This window comes from Oncorhynchus clarkii, chromosome 28 (assembly GCF_045791955.1).
Source record: "Oncorhynchus clarkii lewisi isolate Uvic-CL-2024 chromosome 28, UVic_Ocla_1.0, whole genome shotgun sequence".
Taxonomy (NCBI): Eukaryota; Metazoa; Chordata; class Actinopteri; order Salmoniformes; family Salmonidae; genus Oncorhynchus; species Oncorhynchus clarkii.
In genome coordinates this window covers 12,198,972-12,217,485 of record NC_092174.1, presented here as the reverse complement: position 1 = coordinate 12,217,485, position 18,514 = coordinate 12,198,972, and the positions used below count along the sequence as shown (strand labels likewise).

Sequence of the window (18,514 nt, the reverse complement as noted above, 5' to 3'; positions counted from 1 at the left end):
TGGAATTAAGACATTTGAAGGACTTTGTTTTAAGGGAGTGTGGAAAAGGAGCAGGCGTTACCGTGAGTAGTTCCCTCTCGGCGGTGCGCTTCAGGGCCCTGTAGCGCTTCTCATCAGAGGAGGACAGCTCCCCAGTCTCGTCCTTCAGCTGCTGCAGCTTCTGAAGCTCTGGTATACTGCACACAAATACAGAAAAACACAAACTGAGAAAACAGTGCTCTTTACTGTGCTGAAATTATGTAGCCTATAATGAAGGCTAAAGTGCAGAAAAGCTGTAAGACAGAGGAAAGACCTCGGGAACATGACCTGCGCATCTATGCTTCCAAACTGAGGCAACTCTCGTGGCCCATAGCCAAGTTCTCAAGTGGAATCGATCCTTTGTCTCTAGTTAACAAGACACCTGATGAGATAAAGATACCATTCCTCCCTGGGTAGCAGTCCCAGGTTACCTGTCCATGTTGCGGATCTGGTTGTGCAGAGCCAGGAAGGACACGGGGGAGTCGATGGCTTCTCTGCTCTTGGCACAGAGCCTCACCACCTTCAGGCCCGACATGTGGATCTTCTCAGTCAGCTGGTCCACAGCGATGTTGCTGGGAGCGCACACCAGCACTGGCCTGAGGAAACACACACAACTGGTGTTAGGGACGGATAAAAGGGGCTTTTATTAACCCTTTGGTTGCTCAACTGAGAACAATGTGTCATTTGCAATGATGACCTCTACCAACACTAATGTAGTCACTATTGTAGTGGAAGTTGTTTACTAAGTACTGTGTATAGTGTCCCCTATTAAGTGAGCACATCTTACCCGTTGCCCTGTCTGGCCAGGTGGTAGACTACAGTGGCAGAGGTGACCGTTTTCCCCGTGCCAGGGGGCCCCTGAATGAGACTGAGAGGACGCTGCAGCACGGTCTTCACAGCATACACCTACGTGATGACACACGACGTTGGCATCTGGCAAACGGTCAGCGAACGTGATCGTCGAAGGAATAACTCAAATATACTCATAGATTCTGTCTACGATAACACCCACCTGTGAGTGGTTGAGGTCAGGCAGGCCCTGGGCGGTGAAGCGTTTGGGCAGCTGACACTTGATGACCACGTCCTCCACCTCGTGACCCAGCAGCTTGTGGTAGATGTACCCGGACACAGAGGTCTCGTCCACGGCAAAGGTCTTCAGGGCACTCTGCATCCTGGAGGAAAGTTGAAACAAGTCCCCGTGTCAAGCCAGCTGAGCCCAACCCATTGCATCACATATTGATTTGTGTGAGAAGATTCCTACCTGTCAAAAGAGGTGGACTTCCACACAAAGTCAACCTGAAAGTTATGTGGTACTTCCACGGGAGCCCCAGCACTGCTCCTCAGCTCGATGGCTATCTCGTCACCATAGTCTATTAGGGAAGGATTAAGGACAATACACCACAAAACCTTACACCTATTCCTCCCAGAAACTAATGTGGCGATACTGTGGTGCTATTGAAAGGATAACGCCAAACAAAGAAACAATTACGTCAATCAATTGGGCGGCAAACAAGATGCTGAAGAGTAAAAGATAGCAACGTTACAGCATAGCAATGAAAAGGATACTGTCTGGTACTTTGATGACATGTCCAATACCCTTCCAGAGTGGGGCAAGATCTCCCTTGTACCTCAGGCAAATTTCATCACCCTGCATCAGGCGCATGTCTACAGAAATACAGAGAATGAAAAGAGGGACAGCAAGGGAAAGGGAATTAGCTTATGAAAGGCACAATATAGAATTGATAGATTTTGGAACATTCATCATACAAAAATGTAATCGTACATGCACACACACACATATATATATATTCAGACTTAGACTAGAAGACAGGCCAGCATGCGCGTCAGGGAGAATGTAAGGGGAGGTTGTGGCCGGAATGGAATGGACATGGACCACGTGACGTTGATGGAGATGAACAAAAAAAGGAATTACCACCTGAGTCCGTCTTGGGAAGGCTGAAATAAGCAATCCGCTTTTTATTGAGTCCCAAGTCCCACCTGACAGTTATATTGTCTTGGGTCTGTGAAACAAACAGACGAGAGAACGATCAATCAAACATGTAAAACAAAAACTGCTTTTACATCCAAAAGCAGGAAGAGCTAGCCTGAACAGTCCGGTAGAACACAGTTGGTCTTACCTGGGACTCTTTGAGTTTCTTATCGTAGTCGGCCTCCAGTTTGACCAGGGGGCCAAATATGTTCTGGTACTGGTAGGCATCCTCATAGCGCAGCAGCACGTGCTGAGGCTCCTCGTCCACGCCAGGCTTCTCAAGGTCTTCCAGAGTGGCTGTGGGGTTTTCCTGAAGACACCAAGACAGATTGATACAGTCAAACAACAACAACTAAAAGAGTGCTGCTCTGTAATTGGCTTTTATATCAAAAGGACCAAAGTAGTAGGCCACTGGCCTGTAGCAAATTGCTGGTTAACTTATGCTAAATAAGGCATCTCATAAACCTTCCAGAGCTCCTCCAGCTTATTGATCTGCTGGGCGGTGATCTGGCGGGCCCGAAGCTGTTCCTGTTCTGAGGGGATCTTCACCAGCCAGGAGAGGAAGCAGCGGTCCTGGATCAGCGGCTGCCACTGGGAGCTGTCCCAGTTGATGTCTTTCAGACTGCTCTGACTGGCACATGGCTGCCTGCATTACCAAAACACACACATTACGCCTATCAACACACTCTATTACAAAATCTCTTTGATTCAATGATTAGAGCCACTGGATCTGGGTCTGAGAAGGCCCAAGAACAGGGCATCTGATCATTGTGATACAGAATGGTATAAAGAAGGTTAACAAACACCATAGATCTGCTTACCTGCAAAGCAGTACCACCACAGAGTCGGCCTTGGCGGGGATGAACCCCAGGAGAAAGACGTTGCGACAGCCACAGTTGTAGCACTCTAGTACCGTCTCCCCCAGAGGACCGTCCTTGTGCAGAGTCACCTCCTTGGACTTTGCTCTGACCAGGTGGTTCACAATGTGACTGAGATGGTAGATGAGAGAAAAAGCACAAATGTATGCGCTCACTACCGTAAGTTGCTCTGAATAAGAGCGTCTGCTAAATGACTCAAATGTAATTGTGAAATGTAGGTTTATCAACATTTCAGGTAAATGTCTTTCTGACCCATGTTAAAATGGTACAAGTCAATTCAGTCTCCATTTGCATCACATTTCTACTTCATGTGTGCAGCCTCCCACATCGAGTAGACAACAACTACATTTAGCTAAATACACCACAGATGGAAGGTCAACAACCGCCCGTTGGTTGGTCTTTGAAGCCTACCTGCCAGACGTATTGCCGCGTCCATTGCAAAACCACTTCTTGCTGGTGTTGCAATACACCACGCATGCCGGATCGTGAATACCACAGTAACTGGGCGAAAGGAAAGAAATAACACAATGACAACTTTAATATTGGTGTTCATAGCAAGGTAACGTCGGATAAAACAAGCTATCAACACTTCAAACCTCTTTTCTTTATCTGTCCGTCCGTCAGAACTAAAAAGTATTTCTGAACATTACCTGCATGCATGGACTGGGAGGTCTTTAGTATAATAGGTGTCCTCCTCGTCTTCTTCAAAGTTCAACTCTGCAAGGAGTTGACTTGCTTTTACAACAGAGTCTTCCCCATTCTGCAGAACTCCATCAGGCCCATTCACCTGGAGAGTAACGTGGACATTTAAAGACAGTGGCAAAAATAATGTAAACCTGGAAAAGGGGCATTTGACAGCTAGTTAGATAACTTGCTATCACATGCACTTGCTGTGGCAAACTCGCAGCAGCTAGCTAGTAACGTTATGCCTACTATCTAAAGCATGCCAACTACCTGTTGTGACTGTCATGCAGATAAATGGTTTCAGTCATGGCTACCTTATCAAGAAAACGACAGACTGCTCGTCAAATACTCCTGGTGTCCATCTCAGAACGCATATTAACTCATGTTAGCATGCTAAATCATTATGTAAACATTCTGGCTAAGCTAATTCGTTAGCCAGCTGCGTGGCCTGTGGGGCAGATGCATGTGTTTTCTATGTAGCTCGAAAGCTAGCTATGCTAACCTAGCAGCTTCTGCTAACTAGCTAGCTAGCTAGATCCATATTAAGAACGCTGTTAGCGAGTTAGTTTGCCCCACAACATGCAACAATTACTCCACGAACCTGGTTGTCCAACTGACTCTGCGTCTGGCCTGTTTGAGTCTGGCTCGGTAGGGTAAAATCTGTGAACTCATATTCCGAACCCTGGGTATCTGCTCCAAGCAAGTCGGCTTCCTCGGTGTCCAGGAACGTGAGAGTCTGCGAGCTCGGCCCGTACGCCTCAACACTCATGTTCTCCACCAACAGTGATATTTCAGAATGATATTTTAGGTACAGTAGCTAACTCAGCAATGTGTAGATATCCCTGTCAAAAGTGTACTTGAACAAATGTCGAAAAACCTGCGCAAATGAATAAAGAACTGACGAGATCGAGAGCCTCAACTCCCACTCGAAATAATGACGTATCACCTTGCACCGCAGAACAAATGCATGGAGCACAGGAGTGTCCATGACGTTTACACAAAAGTCTATATTTTTCACCATCCTTGATTAGGCCCACTGTACAGTCCACGGAGCTTTATGGCACAGTCAGAAATGGTTTAGCACAAGTGCTTACCCTTCCTGATAATATTATGTCAGATGACATTCAACTGAATGCTTTTCATTTGCAATTAATGTAATGAAGAACAGCAAGTACTCTACTACCGTATACACCACAGCAATAGTTATTTTGTGAATTTCTTACAAAAATACAGAAGAGGCTAACTCTGACATTAGTGATTTAATCACATGATTAGACCTGTTCTGAAGTAGAGAATACAGATACCGAACACAAGATAAAAAACGTCATATCATTCATTATTCATCACATTATAAATATTGATTGTATATGCAATAAATTACCTGAGATATTAACACATGATTGAGGTACATTTATCAAAGAAAACATATTTTTTCCTCCTTATATTGTACACTATAGTAATATACAGATATTGTACAATTTCACAACAAATATTAATGACAGACAAAAGGGGAGCTGGAGCTGGTCCAATAAACGGCACACTACATTAACCATTATGTCAAAGCGAGAGTGATTGGTGAGGTGAATAAGGAACTAAAAGGGGAACTATTGAAAATAGTGAGAAGCAGCCAATGGTATGGCTGTCAGGAGGACTTGGCTTAAAAGCACACGTCCATGCACACTGGATACACAAAGATGTTTCTCTCATCTACAGCACCGTTCATTGGACCATTACTCTTGTTTGTGAAATGCAGTCAAACATCCACACCCAGAGCCATAGATATGCTATCCATGGATAGAGCCATGGCTCTGCCTATGTTTATTCACATACTCTTCCTTTCTCTAGTTTCTACAACAGTGGAGTGCCGATGCCCCTCTCTTTAACTAACGCTCCCCAGACTACCATGGGTAGATGCTGATGATGTTTTAAGTGCTTTATCTGTCCATTGAGGACAGCAGCAGTGAGTTGAGGACAAAGGTCACCGGAAGTCTTTCTTTAGTGAGCATGCTGATGGTGCTGGTGGCTGCAGTGGTGGCGGTGATGGTCATCACCCTCAGCTTGACCCACAAGCTCCAGCATCTCCCCCACTATGGCCTGCAAGGCTCTGCCTAGGTCCTGGGCATTGTAGGGCTTCCCCAGAGGAGGAACGTGAACGAACGCTGACCTGCCCTTCCCCAGGTACAGTGACGTGTAGTAGGTGTAGTCACATAGGTATCTGACAGGGACAGAGGTTGAGTTGAAAAAAAGTAAGGGATCATAAATAGTGCAGTATTTTTTATTTATTTTTTTATTTCACCTTTATTTAACCAGGTAGACCAGTTGAGAACAAGTTCTCATTTACAACTACAACCTGGCCAAGATAAAGCAAAGCAGTGCGACAAAAACAACACACTGTTACACATAAACAAACGTATAGTCAATAACACAAAATAAAAAAGAATAGAAAAATCTATGTGTGCTAATGTAGAAGAGTAGAGAGGTAGGCAATAAATAGGCCCTAGAGGGGGGAATAATTGCAATTTAGCATTAATACTGGAGTGATAGATGTGCAGATGATGATGTGCAAGTAGAGACACTGGGGTGAAAAAGAGCAAAAGGGTAAGTAATAATATGGCGATGATGTAGTCGGGTGTGCTATTTACAGATTGGCTGTGTACAGGTACAGTGATCGGTAAGCTGCTCAGACAGCTAGCTGATGCTTAAAGTTAGAGAGGGAGATACAGTGGGGCAAAAAAGTATTTAGTCAGCCACCAATTGTGCAAGTTCTCCCACTTAAAAAGATGAGAGAGGCCTGTAATTTTCATCATAGGTACACTTCAACTAATGACAGACAAAATGAGAATAAAAAATCTAGAAAATCACATTGTAGGATTTTTAATGAATTTATTTGCAAATTATGGTGGAAAATAAGTATTTGATCAATAACAAAAGTTTCTCAATACTTTGTTATATACCCTTTGTTGGCAATGACAGAGGTCAAAAGTTTTCTGTAAGTCTTCACAAGGTTTTCACACACTGTTGCTGGTATTTTGGCCCATTCCTCCATGCAGATCTCCTCTAGAGCAGTGCTGTTTTGGTGGCTGTTGCTGGGCAACACGGACTTTCAACTCCCTCCAAAGATTTTCTATGGGGTTGAGATCTGGAGACTGGCTAGGCCACTCCAGGACCTTGAAATGCTTCTTACGAAGCCACTCCTTCGTTGCCCGGGCGGTGTGTTTGGGATCATTGTCATGCTGAAAGACCCAGCCACGTTTCATCTTCAATGCCCTTGCTGATGGAAGGAGGTTTTCACTCAAAATCTCACGATACATGGCCCCATTCATTCTTTCCTTTACACGTATCAGTCGTCCTGGTCCCTTTGCAGAAAAACACCCCAAAGCATGATGTTTCCACCCCCATGCTTCACAGTAGGTATGGTGTTCTTTGGATGCAACTCAGCATTCTTTGTCCTCCAAACACGACGAGTTGAGTTTTTACCAAAAAGTTATATTTTGGTTTTATCTGACCATATTACATTCTCCCAATCTTCTTCTGGATCATCCAAATGCACTCTAGCAAACTTCAGACGGGCCTGGACATGTACTGGATTAAGCAGGGGGACACGTCTGGCACTGCAAGATTTGAGTCCCTGGCGGCGTAGTGTGTTACTGATGGTAGGCTTTGTTACTTTGGTCCCAGCTCTCTGCAGGGCATTCACTAGGTCCCCCTGTGTGGTTCTGGGATTTTTGCCCACTGTTCTTGTGATCATTTTGACCCCAAGGGGTGGGATCTTGCGTGGAGCCCCAGATCAAGGGAGATTATCAGTGGTCTTCTATGTCTTCCATTTCCTAATAATTGCTCCCACAGTTGATTTCTTCAAACCAAGCTGCTTACCTATTGCAGATTCAGTCTTCAAAGCCTGGTGCAGGTCTACAATTTTGTTTCTGGTGTCCTTTGACAGCTCTTTGATCTTGGCCATAGTGGAGTTTGGAGTGTGACTGTTTGAGGTTGTGGACAGGTGTCTTTTATACTGATAACAAGTTCAAACAGGTGCCATTAATACAGGTAACGAGTAGAGGACAGAGGAGCATCTTAAAGAAGAAGTTACAGGTCTGTGAGAGCCAGAAATCTTGCTTGTTTGTAGGTGACCAAATACTTATTTTCCACCATAATTTGCAAATAAATTCATTAAAAATCCAACAATGCTTTTTTTGCGAAATAGGAAGCCGATTCTAGATTTAATTTTGGATTGGAGATGCTTAATGTGAGTCTGGAATGATAGTTTACAGTCTAACCAGACACCTAGGTATTTGTAGCTGTCCACATATTCTAAGTCAGAACCATCCAGAGTAGTGATGCTAGTCGGGCAGGAGGGTGCGAGCAGCAATCGGTTGAGAATCATGCACTTGGTTTTACTAGCATTTAAAAGCAGTTGGAGGCCACAGAAGGAGTGTTGTATGGCGCAGAAGCTCGTTTGGAGGTTTGTTAGCACAGTGTCCAAAGAAGAGCCAGATGTATACAGTATGATTGGTTGATTGAGAGTAGAGTCTAGCACATCACTCACCGGCCTGCGTCCTTTGATACCGACACTGCCACACCCAGCCTTGAGGAGTTGACCCTCTTGCATACCAGGTCCATGTCTATGACTGAATCGATGCATTCAGGGCCCCCCTCCATACAGCACTGAGAGTCTGGACAGAAGCTGCAGTTGTCCACCCGCTTGTAGCCGTGGTTGCGGCCACATTTCTCCAAGGTGACCGTGGTGGCTATGCCAGAGACTCCGACATGGACCACCAACTGTTGACCAGCGGAGAAGAGGATGTGTGGGGTGGGGGTTGTTAGCGGGAATTTAAAGAGATTATTGTATTCACTGTAACATGAGATACTGAGTAATATCAATAAAGGCAATAAATGATGTCATTATGTTTACATCATACAGTAGAAATAAATAGCCTACTGTATGTCATACAGTAAGTGTGCAGACTGTGCACCTAGACACTACGTCAGGGCTTTTATACCATGCCATAAATAAATATAAAAGTGAGGAACAACACTTGACTCTTGCTATGATTTCTTTTGGCTACCTGTGGCTGGTGCTGTTTCCATAGAGATGGAAGCAGACTTTGAACTGCCTGGTACTCCACTGGCACCTCACAGATGTGCAGATCCACATTCTGAGCCAAGCCTAACCGCTCCAGTTCCTGTACACAGAGGAAACAGGAATGGTGCGAGAAACCACAAAACCAATTTGATTTGCTAAAGCTTTATTATACCTCTTGAGTTGTGCATCATTGTTTTAAAAACCTGTTGATTTTATACCTGTGTAGTGTGCCGTGATAACACTAATAACTGTAGTAACAACATTCACACATTGTTAAATAGGTATTCGTGCTATTCTTTATTCCACTTGTGTAATAAAGAAAAACGCTAAACTCCATTACTATGTAATTACATTTAATGTTATACAACTGTGTTACTAAATAATAACAGTGTTACTATGTAATTACTAAATGACATTTCATGTGATACAATTTTGCTACTAAATAATAGCAGTGTTACTACTTACTGATGTACACATGCAATCAGTGTTACCAATAAGTTTAGACCTCCTAATGATGCAATGATGCGCCTGTCACGTTCTGACCATCGTTCTTGTGTGTTTTCCTTGTTTTAGTGTTGGTCAGGACGTGAGCTGGGTGGGCATTCTATGTTGATTGTCTAGTTTGTCTATTTCTATGTCTGGCCTGACATGGTTCTCAATCAGAGGCAGGTGTTAGTCATTGTCTCTGATTGGGAACCATATTTAGGTAGCCTGGGTTTCACTGTGTGTTTGTGGGTGATTGTTCCTGTCTCTGTGTTTTCACCAGATAGGGCTGTTTCGGTTTTCGTTACGGTCATTACGTTCTTTGTAGTGTTTGTATCGATTCGTGTTTGTATCGATTCGTGTTTTACGTTTGTTTATTAAACATGGATCGCAATCTACACGCCGCATTTTGGTCCGACTCTCCTTCACATACAGAAAACCGTGACAGAATCACCCACCACAACAGGACCAAGCGGCGTGGTAACGGGCAACAGCAGCGAAAGGAGGAAAGGACATGGGAGGACGTTATGGACAGCAGGAGTATGGACTATACTACTTGGGAGGAGATAGACAGGTGGGCGGTCGACCCAGGGAGAGTGCCGGAGCCCGCCTGGGATTCGATGGAGCAGTGCGCGGAAGGTTATCGTAGAATGGAGTTGGCGAAGCAAGCACGGCGGCGCACAAGGAAGCCCGGGAGTCAGCCCCAAAAATGTATTGGGGGGGGGCTAACAGGGAGTATGGCTACGCCAGGTAGGAGACCTGCGCAAACTCCCTGTGCTTACCGGGGGGCTAGAGAGACCGGGCAGGCACCGTGTTATGCTGTGGTGCGCACGGTGTCTCCAGTGCGGGTGCATAGCCCGGTGCGGTACATTCCAGCTCAGCGTATCGGCCGGGCTAGAGTGAGCGTCGAGCCAAGTGCCATGAAGCCGGCTCTACGCATTTGGTCCCCAGTGCGTCTCCTTGGGCCGGCTTACATGGCACCAGCCTTGCGCTCGGTGTCTCCGGTTCGCCTGCATAGCCCAGTGCGGGCTATTCCACCTCGCCGCACTGGCAGGGCGACCGAGAGCATTCAACCAGGTAAGGTTGGGCAGGCTCGGTGCTCAAGAGCTCCAGTGCGACTGCACGGTCCGGTCTATCCAGTACCACCTCCACACCCCAGCCCTCCGGTAGCAGCTCCCCGCACCAGGCTTCCTGTGCGTGTCCTTGGCCCAGTACCACCAGTGCCAGCACCACGCATCAGGCCTACAGTGCGCCTCGCCTGTTCAGCGCTGCCAGAGCCTTCCTCCTCTTCAGCGCTGCCGTAGTCTCCCGCCTGTTCAGCGCTGCCAGAGCCTTCCTCCTCTTCAGCGCTGCCGGAGTCTCCCGCCTGTTTAGCGCTGCCGGAGTCTCCCGCCTGTTTAGCGCTGCCAGAGCCTTCCGCCTCTACAGCGCTGCCGGAGTCTCCCGCCTGTTCAGAACTGCCAGTCTGCAAGGAGCTGCCAGTCTGCAAGGAGCTGCCAGTCTGCAAGGAGCTGCCAGTCTGCATAGAGCTGCCAGTTTGCATGGAGCTGCCAGTCTGCAAGGAGCTGCCAGTCTGCAAGGAGCCGCCAGAGCTGCCAGTCTGCAGGATGCCGCCAAAGCTGCCAGTCTGCATGGAGCCGCCAGAGCTGCCAGTCTGCATGGAGCCGCCAGAGCTGCCAGTCTGCATGGAGCCGCCAGAGCCGCCAGTCTGCATGGAGCCGACAGAGCCGCCAGTCTGCATGGAGCCGCCAGAGCCGCCAGTCTGCATGGAGCAGCCAGGACCGCCAGTCAGCATGGAGCAGCCAGGGCCTTCAGTCAGCATGGAGCAGCCAGGGCCGCCAGTCAGCATGGAGCAGCCAGGGCCGCCAGTCAGCATGGAGCAGCCAGAACTGCCAGTCAGCCAGACTCTTCCACATCTGCCAGTCAGCCAGACTCTTCCAGATCTGCCAGTCAACCAGACTCTTCCAGATCTGCCAGTCAACCAGACTCTTCCAGATCTGCCAGTCAACCAGACTCTTCCAGATCCGCTAGTCAGCCAGGATCTGCCAGAACCGCCAGCCAGCCAGGATCTGCTGGATCCAACTACCTGCCTGGGCTTCTTCTCAGTGCTGAGCTTCCTCTCAGTGCTGAGCTACCCCTCAGTCCCGAGCTACCCCTCAGTCCCGAGCTGCCCCTCTGTCCCGAGCTGCCATTAAGGAGGGTAACCTATCTAGGGACGCTAAGGAGGTGGACTAAGACTATTATGGAGTGGGGTCCACGTCCAGCGCCAGAGCAGCCACCACGGAGAGATGCCCACCCACACCCTCACATATAGGTTTAGGTTGTGCGTCCGGAGTCCGCACCTTGGAGGGGGGGTACTGTCACGTTCTGACCATCGTTCGTGTGTGTTTTCCTTGTTTTAGTGTTGGTCAGGACGTGAGCTGGGTGCGCATTCTATGTTGATTGTCTAGTTTGTCTATTTCTATGTCTGGCCTGATATGGTTCTCAATCAGAGGCAGGTGTTAGTCATTGTCTCTGATTGGGAACCATATTTAGGTAGCCTGGGTTTCACTGTGTGTTTGTGGGTGATTGTTCCTGTCTCTGTGTTTTCACCAGATAGGGCTGTTTCGGTTTTCGTTACGGTCATTACGTTCATTGTTTTGTAGTGTTTGTATCGATTCGTGTTTTACGTTTGTTTATTAAACATGGATCGCAATCTACACGCCGCATTTTGGTCCGACTCTCCTTCACATACAGAAAACCGTGACAGCGCCTTGCAGAGCACTCGAACTCACGTACCTGTACTGCCACCCAGCTAGCATTGATGGTGTGATCTCCAAAAGGTTCAAACCCTAAAAAAAACAGATGATATTGATAGCCTTTTAAAGTCATCGCATAGCAACACCAGTATACCCCAACGCCGGTGGGAAACACTGTTTTTATAGCTGGCTGCTTTATCACTCTAGGCCTATGTAAATGAGAGTGGCAAGACTCTTCATTCAAAGTCTAAAGGTTAGATCAAGTTAAATATTATCCATTACAACAGCTGACACCTACAGTCAATTGTCAAACAATATATGCCAATCAGTGTATGGGTTTTATAGATGAGGTGACACTATAGGCTGCTATAATTTTCATTTTAGTTGTATAGGAGAAGACCAGACTTCTTGTCAATACATAATTCACAGGAGTATCACACCGCAACAATGTATCCATGAATGGCTGAATGACTACATTGCCGCCTCTGTCTTGATATGCTTGTCATTGGTTGCTTTGCTCTTCTGCTTCATCACGGAGTTGAGTTTCGTCGGCTATCTGACAGACAGACATTTCCTGAATGGAAGATGACAATACTGTACAGTAGTTTAAAAATAATTTAGTTTTCAAGGTGTAGAAACAACATTATAGGTTAAAGTCATTCAAACCTAAAATGGTTATTCTTATGGCTCAAATAGTGCAGGCAACTAATTTCAATCAACAGTTTGGTGAAAACTGACAGCAAACTATCAGCAATTTACATAAATTAATTACCTGTCACTATTACCGTGCTTTTAGTCGCCATAATTTGTGAGTTATTGTAAATTCTGCAAAGTTTTCATCAATTATTTCTTAACGCCGTTGAGTTGAGAATTCCTCCTCGGTTCTCTTTCGCTATCTATTGATTCGTTATTTTTGCAGGAGCTCAAGCGTTCTCGTTCTTTCTTCGACGCTTTGACAACACTGTACACCTCAACATCCAGCGGTCTATCGCCATCTACTGTAATGGCATGCATGCAGGGCCGGCTCTCTCGACCAATAGGGGGCCACCAACCCAATAGATAAATAAAATACAAACAAAAAAAATATGAGTAATTTAGCAACGCAATTTGCTATTGAGAGTAACAATAGTAGAATACATCAGGATGGCATCATTTGGCAGTTTCTCTCTTGTTTTGTCAGTCACATACAAATGACCTCAATTACCTCGACTAACCTGTTTTTATTTTTTTTATTTCACCTTTATTTAACCACATAGGCTAGTTGAGAACAAGTTCTCATTTACAACTGAGACCTGACCAAGATAAAGCAAAGCAGTGTGACATAAACACAGAGTTACCCATGGAATAAACAAAAGTACAGTCAAAACACAATAGAAAAGTCTATATACAGTGTGTGCAAATTAAATAAGATTAGGGAGGTAAGGCAAAAAATAGGCCATAGTGGTCAAATAATTACAATTTAGCAATTAAACTACGGAGTGATAGATGAGCAGAAGATGAATGTGCAAGTAGGGATACTAGGGTGCAAAGGAGCAAATAAATAACAATATGGGGATGAGGTAGCTGGGTGGGCTTTTTACAGATGGGCTATGGAAAGGTGCAATGACCTGTAAGCTGCTTTAACAGCTGATGCTTAAAGTTAGTGAGGGAGATATGAATCTCCAGCTTCAGTGATTTTTGCAATTCATTACAGTCATTGGCAGAACTGGAAGGAAAGGCGGCCAAAGTACGTGTTGGCTTTGGAGATGACCAGTGCAATTTACCTGCTGGAGCGCATGCCACAGGTGGGTGCTGCTATGGTGACCAGTGAGCTTAGATAAGGAAGGTGCTTTACCTACCGATCGCTGCCTGCACCTGCCCGCCCGTCCAGCATCACTACTCTGGAAGATTCTGACCTAGAATATGTGGACAACTACAAAAGCCTATAGGTTTAGACTGTACACTCTCCTTCCAGACCCACATTAAGCATCTCCAATCCAAAACTAAATCTAGAATTGGCTTCCTATTTCGCAAAAAAAGCACCCTTCACTCATGCTGCCAAGCATACCCTCGTAAAACTGACTATCCTACCGTTCCTCGACTTTGGTGATGTCATTTACAAAATAGCCTCCAACACTCCACTCAGCAAATTGGATGCCATCTATCACAGTGCAATCCGTTTTGTCACCAAAGCCCCATATACTCTACCCACCACTGCGACCTGTATGCTCTCAGTTTTACGAGGGTATGTTTGGCAGCATGAGTGAAGGATGCTTTTTTTGCGAAATAGGAAGCCGATTCTAGATTTAATTTTGGATTGGAGATGCTTGTACCCCGCACATTGACTTAGTGCCGGCACCCCCTGTAAATAGCCTCGCTATTGTTCTTTGATTGTGTTACCTATTTTCTTTTACTTTAGATTATTTAGTAAATAATTTCTTAACTTATTTTTCTTAAAACTGCATTGTTGGTTAAGGGCTTGTAAGTAAGCATTTCACAGTAATGTCTACACTTGTTTTATTCGGCGCAAGTGACAAATACAATTTGATTTGACATGGATAATTGAGTGACTGTCAATGTAGGTAATGTGTAAAGTGACATGCATATATAATAAACAGCGAGTAGCAGCAGAGTTTTTTTTAAAAGGGGCGGATAATGTAAATAGAGTAGTCATTTGACTGTTCATCAGTCTTGTGGCTTGGGGGTAGAAACTCTTAAGGAGCATTTTGGACATAGACTTAGGTCCAGCCTATGACGAGGGTGGCTGGAGTCCTTGACAAGTTTTAGGGCCTTCCTCTGACACCTTCTGGTATAGAGGTCCTGGATGGCAGGAAGCTTGTCGGTGATCAGACCTACCACCGTTGTGTCATCAACAAACTTAAAGATGGTGTCGTGCTTGGCCACAGAGTCGTGGGTGAACAGGGAGTACAGGAGGGGACTGAGCACGCACCCCTGAGGGGCCACCATGCTGAAAATCAGCGTGGCAGGTGTGTTGTTGCCTACCCTTACCACCTTGGGGCAGCCAATTGGAATTCCAGGATCCAGATGCAGAGGGAGGAGTTTAGTCCTAGGGTCCTTAGCTTAGTAATGAGCTTTAAGGGCACTATGGTGTTGAATGCTGAGCTGTAATCAATGAACAGAATTCTCATGTAGGGGTTCCTTTTGTCCAGGTGGGAAAGGGCAGTGTGGAGTGCAATAGAGATTGCGTCATTTGTGGATCTGTTGGGGCGTCATGCGAATTGGAGTGGGTCTGGGGTTTCTGTGATGATGGTGTTGATGTGAGCCATTACCAGCCTTACAAAGCACTTCATGGCTACAGACGTGAGTGTTACGGGTCGGTAGTCATTTAGACAGGTTACCTTGGCATTCTTGGGCACGTGGACTATGGTGGTCTGCATGTTGGTCAGGGACAGGTTTAAAATGTCAGTGAAGACACTTGCCAGTTGGTCAGCGTATACTCTGAGTACACGTCCTGGTCATCCGTCTTGTCCTGCGGCCTTGTGAATGTTAATCTGTTAAAGGTCTTAGTCACATCGACTACGGATAGCGTGATCACACAGTCGTCCGCCACAGCTGGTGCTCTTATGCATGCTTCAGTGTTGCTTGCCTTGAAGTGTGCATGGAAGTAATTTAGCTAGTCTAATAGGCTTGTGTCACTGGGTAGCTCAAGGCTGGGCTTCCCTTTCTCAGCTAACAATTTTGAGATTGGTAGTTAGTCTAGCCAGCTATCTAAACTTGTAGTAATCATGGCCGATCATTTTGTTAGTCATTCTCACTCAGATATCATATGAACATGGCATAAGTCATGGCAAAATGTGTAGAATTGCAGGACATTAGTTTTAAAACTGAGAAAACGAATATCTCTGTTCCATGGCAAAATTAGTAGAATTGCATTAAATTTGTTATGAAATTGCAACATTTTCTCTGTGCCCAATTATCTTTAAAACTTGTTTTGCCGCAAGGTGGGGGGGGTACCCAACCAAATCTTGCCCAGGGCCCCCAAAATGCTAGAGCTGACCCTGCATGCATCCTCCCATAGTTCATTCTCCTGAGTTTATTGGCTTGACTAATTTGCTTTGCCTATTGTTGAAATGACACATGCGATGATCAATTTGTAAAGGCTGTCTAAAGCCAGAAGATAGCAAATGTATATTAATAAATGTTTGTATTTATAAGGCATTTCAAGTCTTCTTTTCACTATCAGATGTATTTTCCTCATGCATTTATAATCTCTTCATTTGGTAACATTGGCAATTTGCATATAATAAAATGTAAATTATATTTAAAAAATCCCAACTTCCAAAATGAGGACAGGTTCAGCAGAATAGAGCAATGTCAGCTGTAGAGGCCTTTAAATTCATAGGACCTGATAGGGTTTGCATTTAGCCATTTATAAACTTCATTACAAAAAAGGGAAATGTTGTTACATCTCACTTCAGCTATCTTCTCAGCTTTATCACATATGTAAAGCAAAATATGAATCCATTAATTGAATTTGATAATAAAAGGCACTCCCATGTTGATATCTGTTCACCATAATAACATGGTTTGTGTTCAGGCCACACCCCTGTTTCGGGACATGACTCATACATTCTAGCCTGATTTTAAATGCCATGCTGATTCTGGATGAATAAAGAAAAAAGGCAGTTGTTTCTGACAAAATAGGAAACTTTTGGTTGGTTTGAGTAATCTATTCCAAGAAAGAGACATCAAAGGGAGATGATTTCACTAAAGGAACATATTTTAATTGATGACATCCTAACCATATGTATTTTTAATGTATAATATTCTGAAGAATGCTGGAAGACGTAAATCTGGAGATTGTCTCTCACCAATAAACACGCACACAATCACACACACATACTGCCCGATCCTCCATTCACCACCCACGCACCCCCCCCCCCCCCCGCCCGCCCCATTCTTTCACCTGCTCTTGCGTCACAGCCTATGTCAATGTTGCCATGGAAACAAATGATGCCCTTGCTATTCTGTGGTGCTGATGCAGCCAGTCTATGGACGTCATTACTTTTTACTGGGGGAATTTGGCTATTTTGGCTGCCTACCACCCTGCTGCGCTGGGCTATTCATAGGAACAGCAGACCGCCATCACCCTTTACAGTCTTATTGGCCTAGAGCTTGAAACCATTTTTCATCAATCCTTATTTCTCACTCGGGCTTTCTGGTCTGAGGTGGCATATCTCTCATGCTTAACCAGTCTAATATTGTGTTTCCAGGCAGATAAAATATTCTTTGCAATAACCAACAGAAGAGCTATAAGCTAACCATTCACATTTTTTTGGTTAAGTTCTTAGAAAATAACAGCAAATGTTTGACCAAGAAAAAACATGGTTTCCATTTCTCTCTGCAGTATTTCCTTCCTCTTTTTTGTTAAAACCTATAGGTAATTGCATCCTCAATAAAACGCCCCTTAATCTATTTGGCGAAGCTGTGCCATCTCTCTTAGAAATGTGCTTGGATTGAAAGACACAGTATTAAACCATTTTTGAGATCAAATGTTTCCACTCAGTGTTTGACTGCACACCTATTACTGAGCCCATGTTAATGAATTCTTACAGGGCAGGGTGCCTTGTAAGAACTTGCCGACGAGTAGGTAAACCACCACTTCCCTCCGTATTATTGGCCAATGTGCAATCACTAGAAAACAAACGGGACGATCTAGGATTAAGACTATCCTACCAACGGGACATTAGAAACTGTAATATTTTATGTTTCACCGAGACTTGGCTGAACGACGACACGGATAATATAGAGCTGTCTGGCTTCTCCGTGCATTGGCAGGACAGAGCAGCTATGTCTGGTAAGATGAGGGGTGGGAGTGTGTGTCTATTTGTCAATAACTGCTGGTGCGCAATGTCTAACATTAAAGATGTCTCAAGGTATTGATCGCCTGAGATAGAGTACCTTATGATAAGCTGTAGACCACACTATCTACCAAGAGTGTTCTAATCTATATTATTCGTAGCCATCTATTTACCACCACAAACTGATGTTGGCACTAAGACCGCACTCAACAAGCTGTATAAGGCCATAATCGGCACTCCTAGTGGCCGTGGACTTTAATGCAGGCAAACTTAAATCTGTTTTACCTCATTTCTACCAACATGTCACATGTGCAACCAGAAGGTGAAAAGAACTAACTCTAGACCACCTTTACTCCACACACAGAGACGCATAGAAAGCTCTCCCTCGCCCTTCATTTGGGAAATCTGACCATAATTCTATCCTCCTGAAACCTGCTTACAAGCAAAAACTAAAAGCAAGTAGTACCAGTGACTCACTCAATACGGAAGTGGTGAGATGACGCGGATGCTATGCTACAGGGCTGTTTTGCTAGCACATATGTTCTGGAATTCATCCAATGGCATTGAGAAGTATACCACCTCAGTCGCCGGCTTCATCAATAAGTACATTGGCGACGTCGTCCGAACAGTGACCGTATGTACATTGCCCAACCAGAAGCCATGGGTTACAGGCAACATCCGCACCGAGCTAAAGGCTAGAGCTTCCGCTTTCAAGGAGCGGGACCCTAATCCGGACACTTATTAGAAATCCAGCTATGCCCTCAGACGAACCATCAAACAGGCAAAGCAACAATACAGGACTAAGTTTGAATCCTACCACACCAGCGACTACACCGGCTCAG

General features: G+C 45.2%; 2 protein-coding genes across 6 annotated transcripts in view; both read right to left on the bottom strand.

Annotated features, from left to right (window-relative positions):
• LOC139386867 (regulator of nonsense transcripts 1-like) overlaps positions 1 to 4,506 on the bottom strand; it is an 11,026-nt gene extending 6,520 nt beyond the window's left edge. For both annotated transcript variants that reach the window (XR_011629105.1, XM_071132726.1), the window contains exons 1-13: positions 4,172 to 4,506; positions 3,537 to 3,673; positions 3,298 to 3,387; positions 2,830 to 2,997; positions 2,474 to 2,654; positions 2,157 to 2,318; positions 1,952 to 2,039; positions 1,585 to 1,683; positions 1,280 to 1,388; positions 1,031 to 1,190; positions 806 to 924; positions 450 to 614; positions 62 to 176 (exon numbers count right to left, since the gene is read on the bottom strand). Coding sequence is in view for 1 of the 2 variants with exons in the window: in XM_071132726.1 (XP_070988827.1) it covers positions 62 to 176; positions 450 to 614; positions 806 to 924; positions 1,031 to 1,190; positions 1,280 to 1,388; positions 1,585 to 1,683; positions 1,952 to 2,039; positions 2,157 to 2,318; positions 2,474 to 2,654; positions 2,830 to 2,997; positions 3,298 to 3,387; positions 3,537 to 3,673; positions 4,172 to 4,339 (1,761 nt within the window). In the remaining variant the exon portion in view is untranslated. The remainder of the gene's footprint in view (positions 1 to 61; positions 177 to 449; positions 615 to 805; positions 925 to 1,030; positions 1,191 to 1,279; positions 1,389 to 1,584; positions 1,684 to 1,951; positions 2,040 to 2,156; positions 2,319 to 2,473; positions 2,655 to 2,829; positions 2,998 to 3,297; positions 3,388 to 3,536; positions 3,674 to 4,171) is intronic.
• A 308-nt stretch (positions 4,507 to 4,814) lies between these two features.
• Positions 4,815 to 12,807, bottom strand: LOC139386984 (pyroglutamyl-peptidase 1-like). Of its 4 annotated transcripts, none has more exons than XM_071132908.1 (5): positions 12,644 to 12,807; positions 11,912 to 11,964; positions 8,634 to 8,750; positions 8,114 to 8,346; positions 4,815 to 5,785 (listed from the first exon to the last, which is right to left on the bottom strand). In XM_071132908.1, the coding sequence occupies exons 1-5, from the start codon at positions 12,672 to 12,674 to the stop codon at positions 5,566 to 5,568; spliced, it is 654 nt and encodes a 217-aa protein (XP_070989009.1). In that variant the 5' UTR covers positions 12,675 to 12,807; the 3' UTR covers positions 4,815 to 5,565. The 4 variants fall into 4 exon arrangements, with proteins under 4 accessions (XP_070989009.1, XP_070989008.1, XP_070989010.1 ...); XM_071132907.1 differs by having other exon boundaries at positions 11,912 to 12,445; positions 12,644 to 12,781; XM_071132909.1 differs by lacking the exon at positions 12,644 to 12,807 and adding an exon at positions 12,347 to 12,624.
• Between the last annotated feature and the right edge of the window lie 5,707 nt (positions 12,808 to 18,514).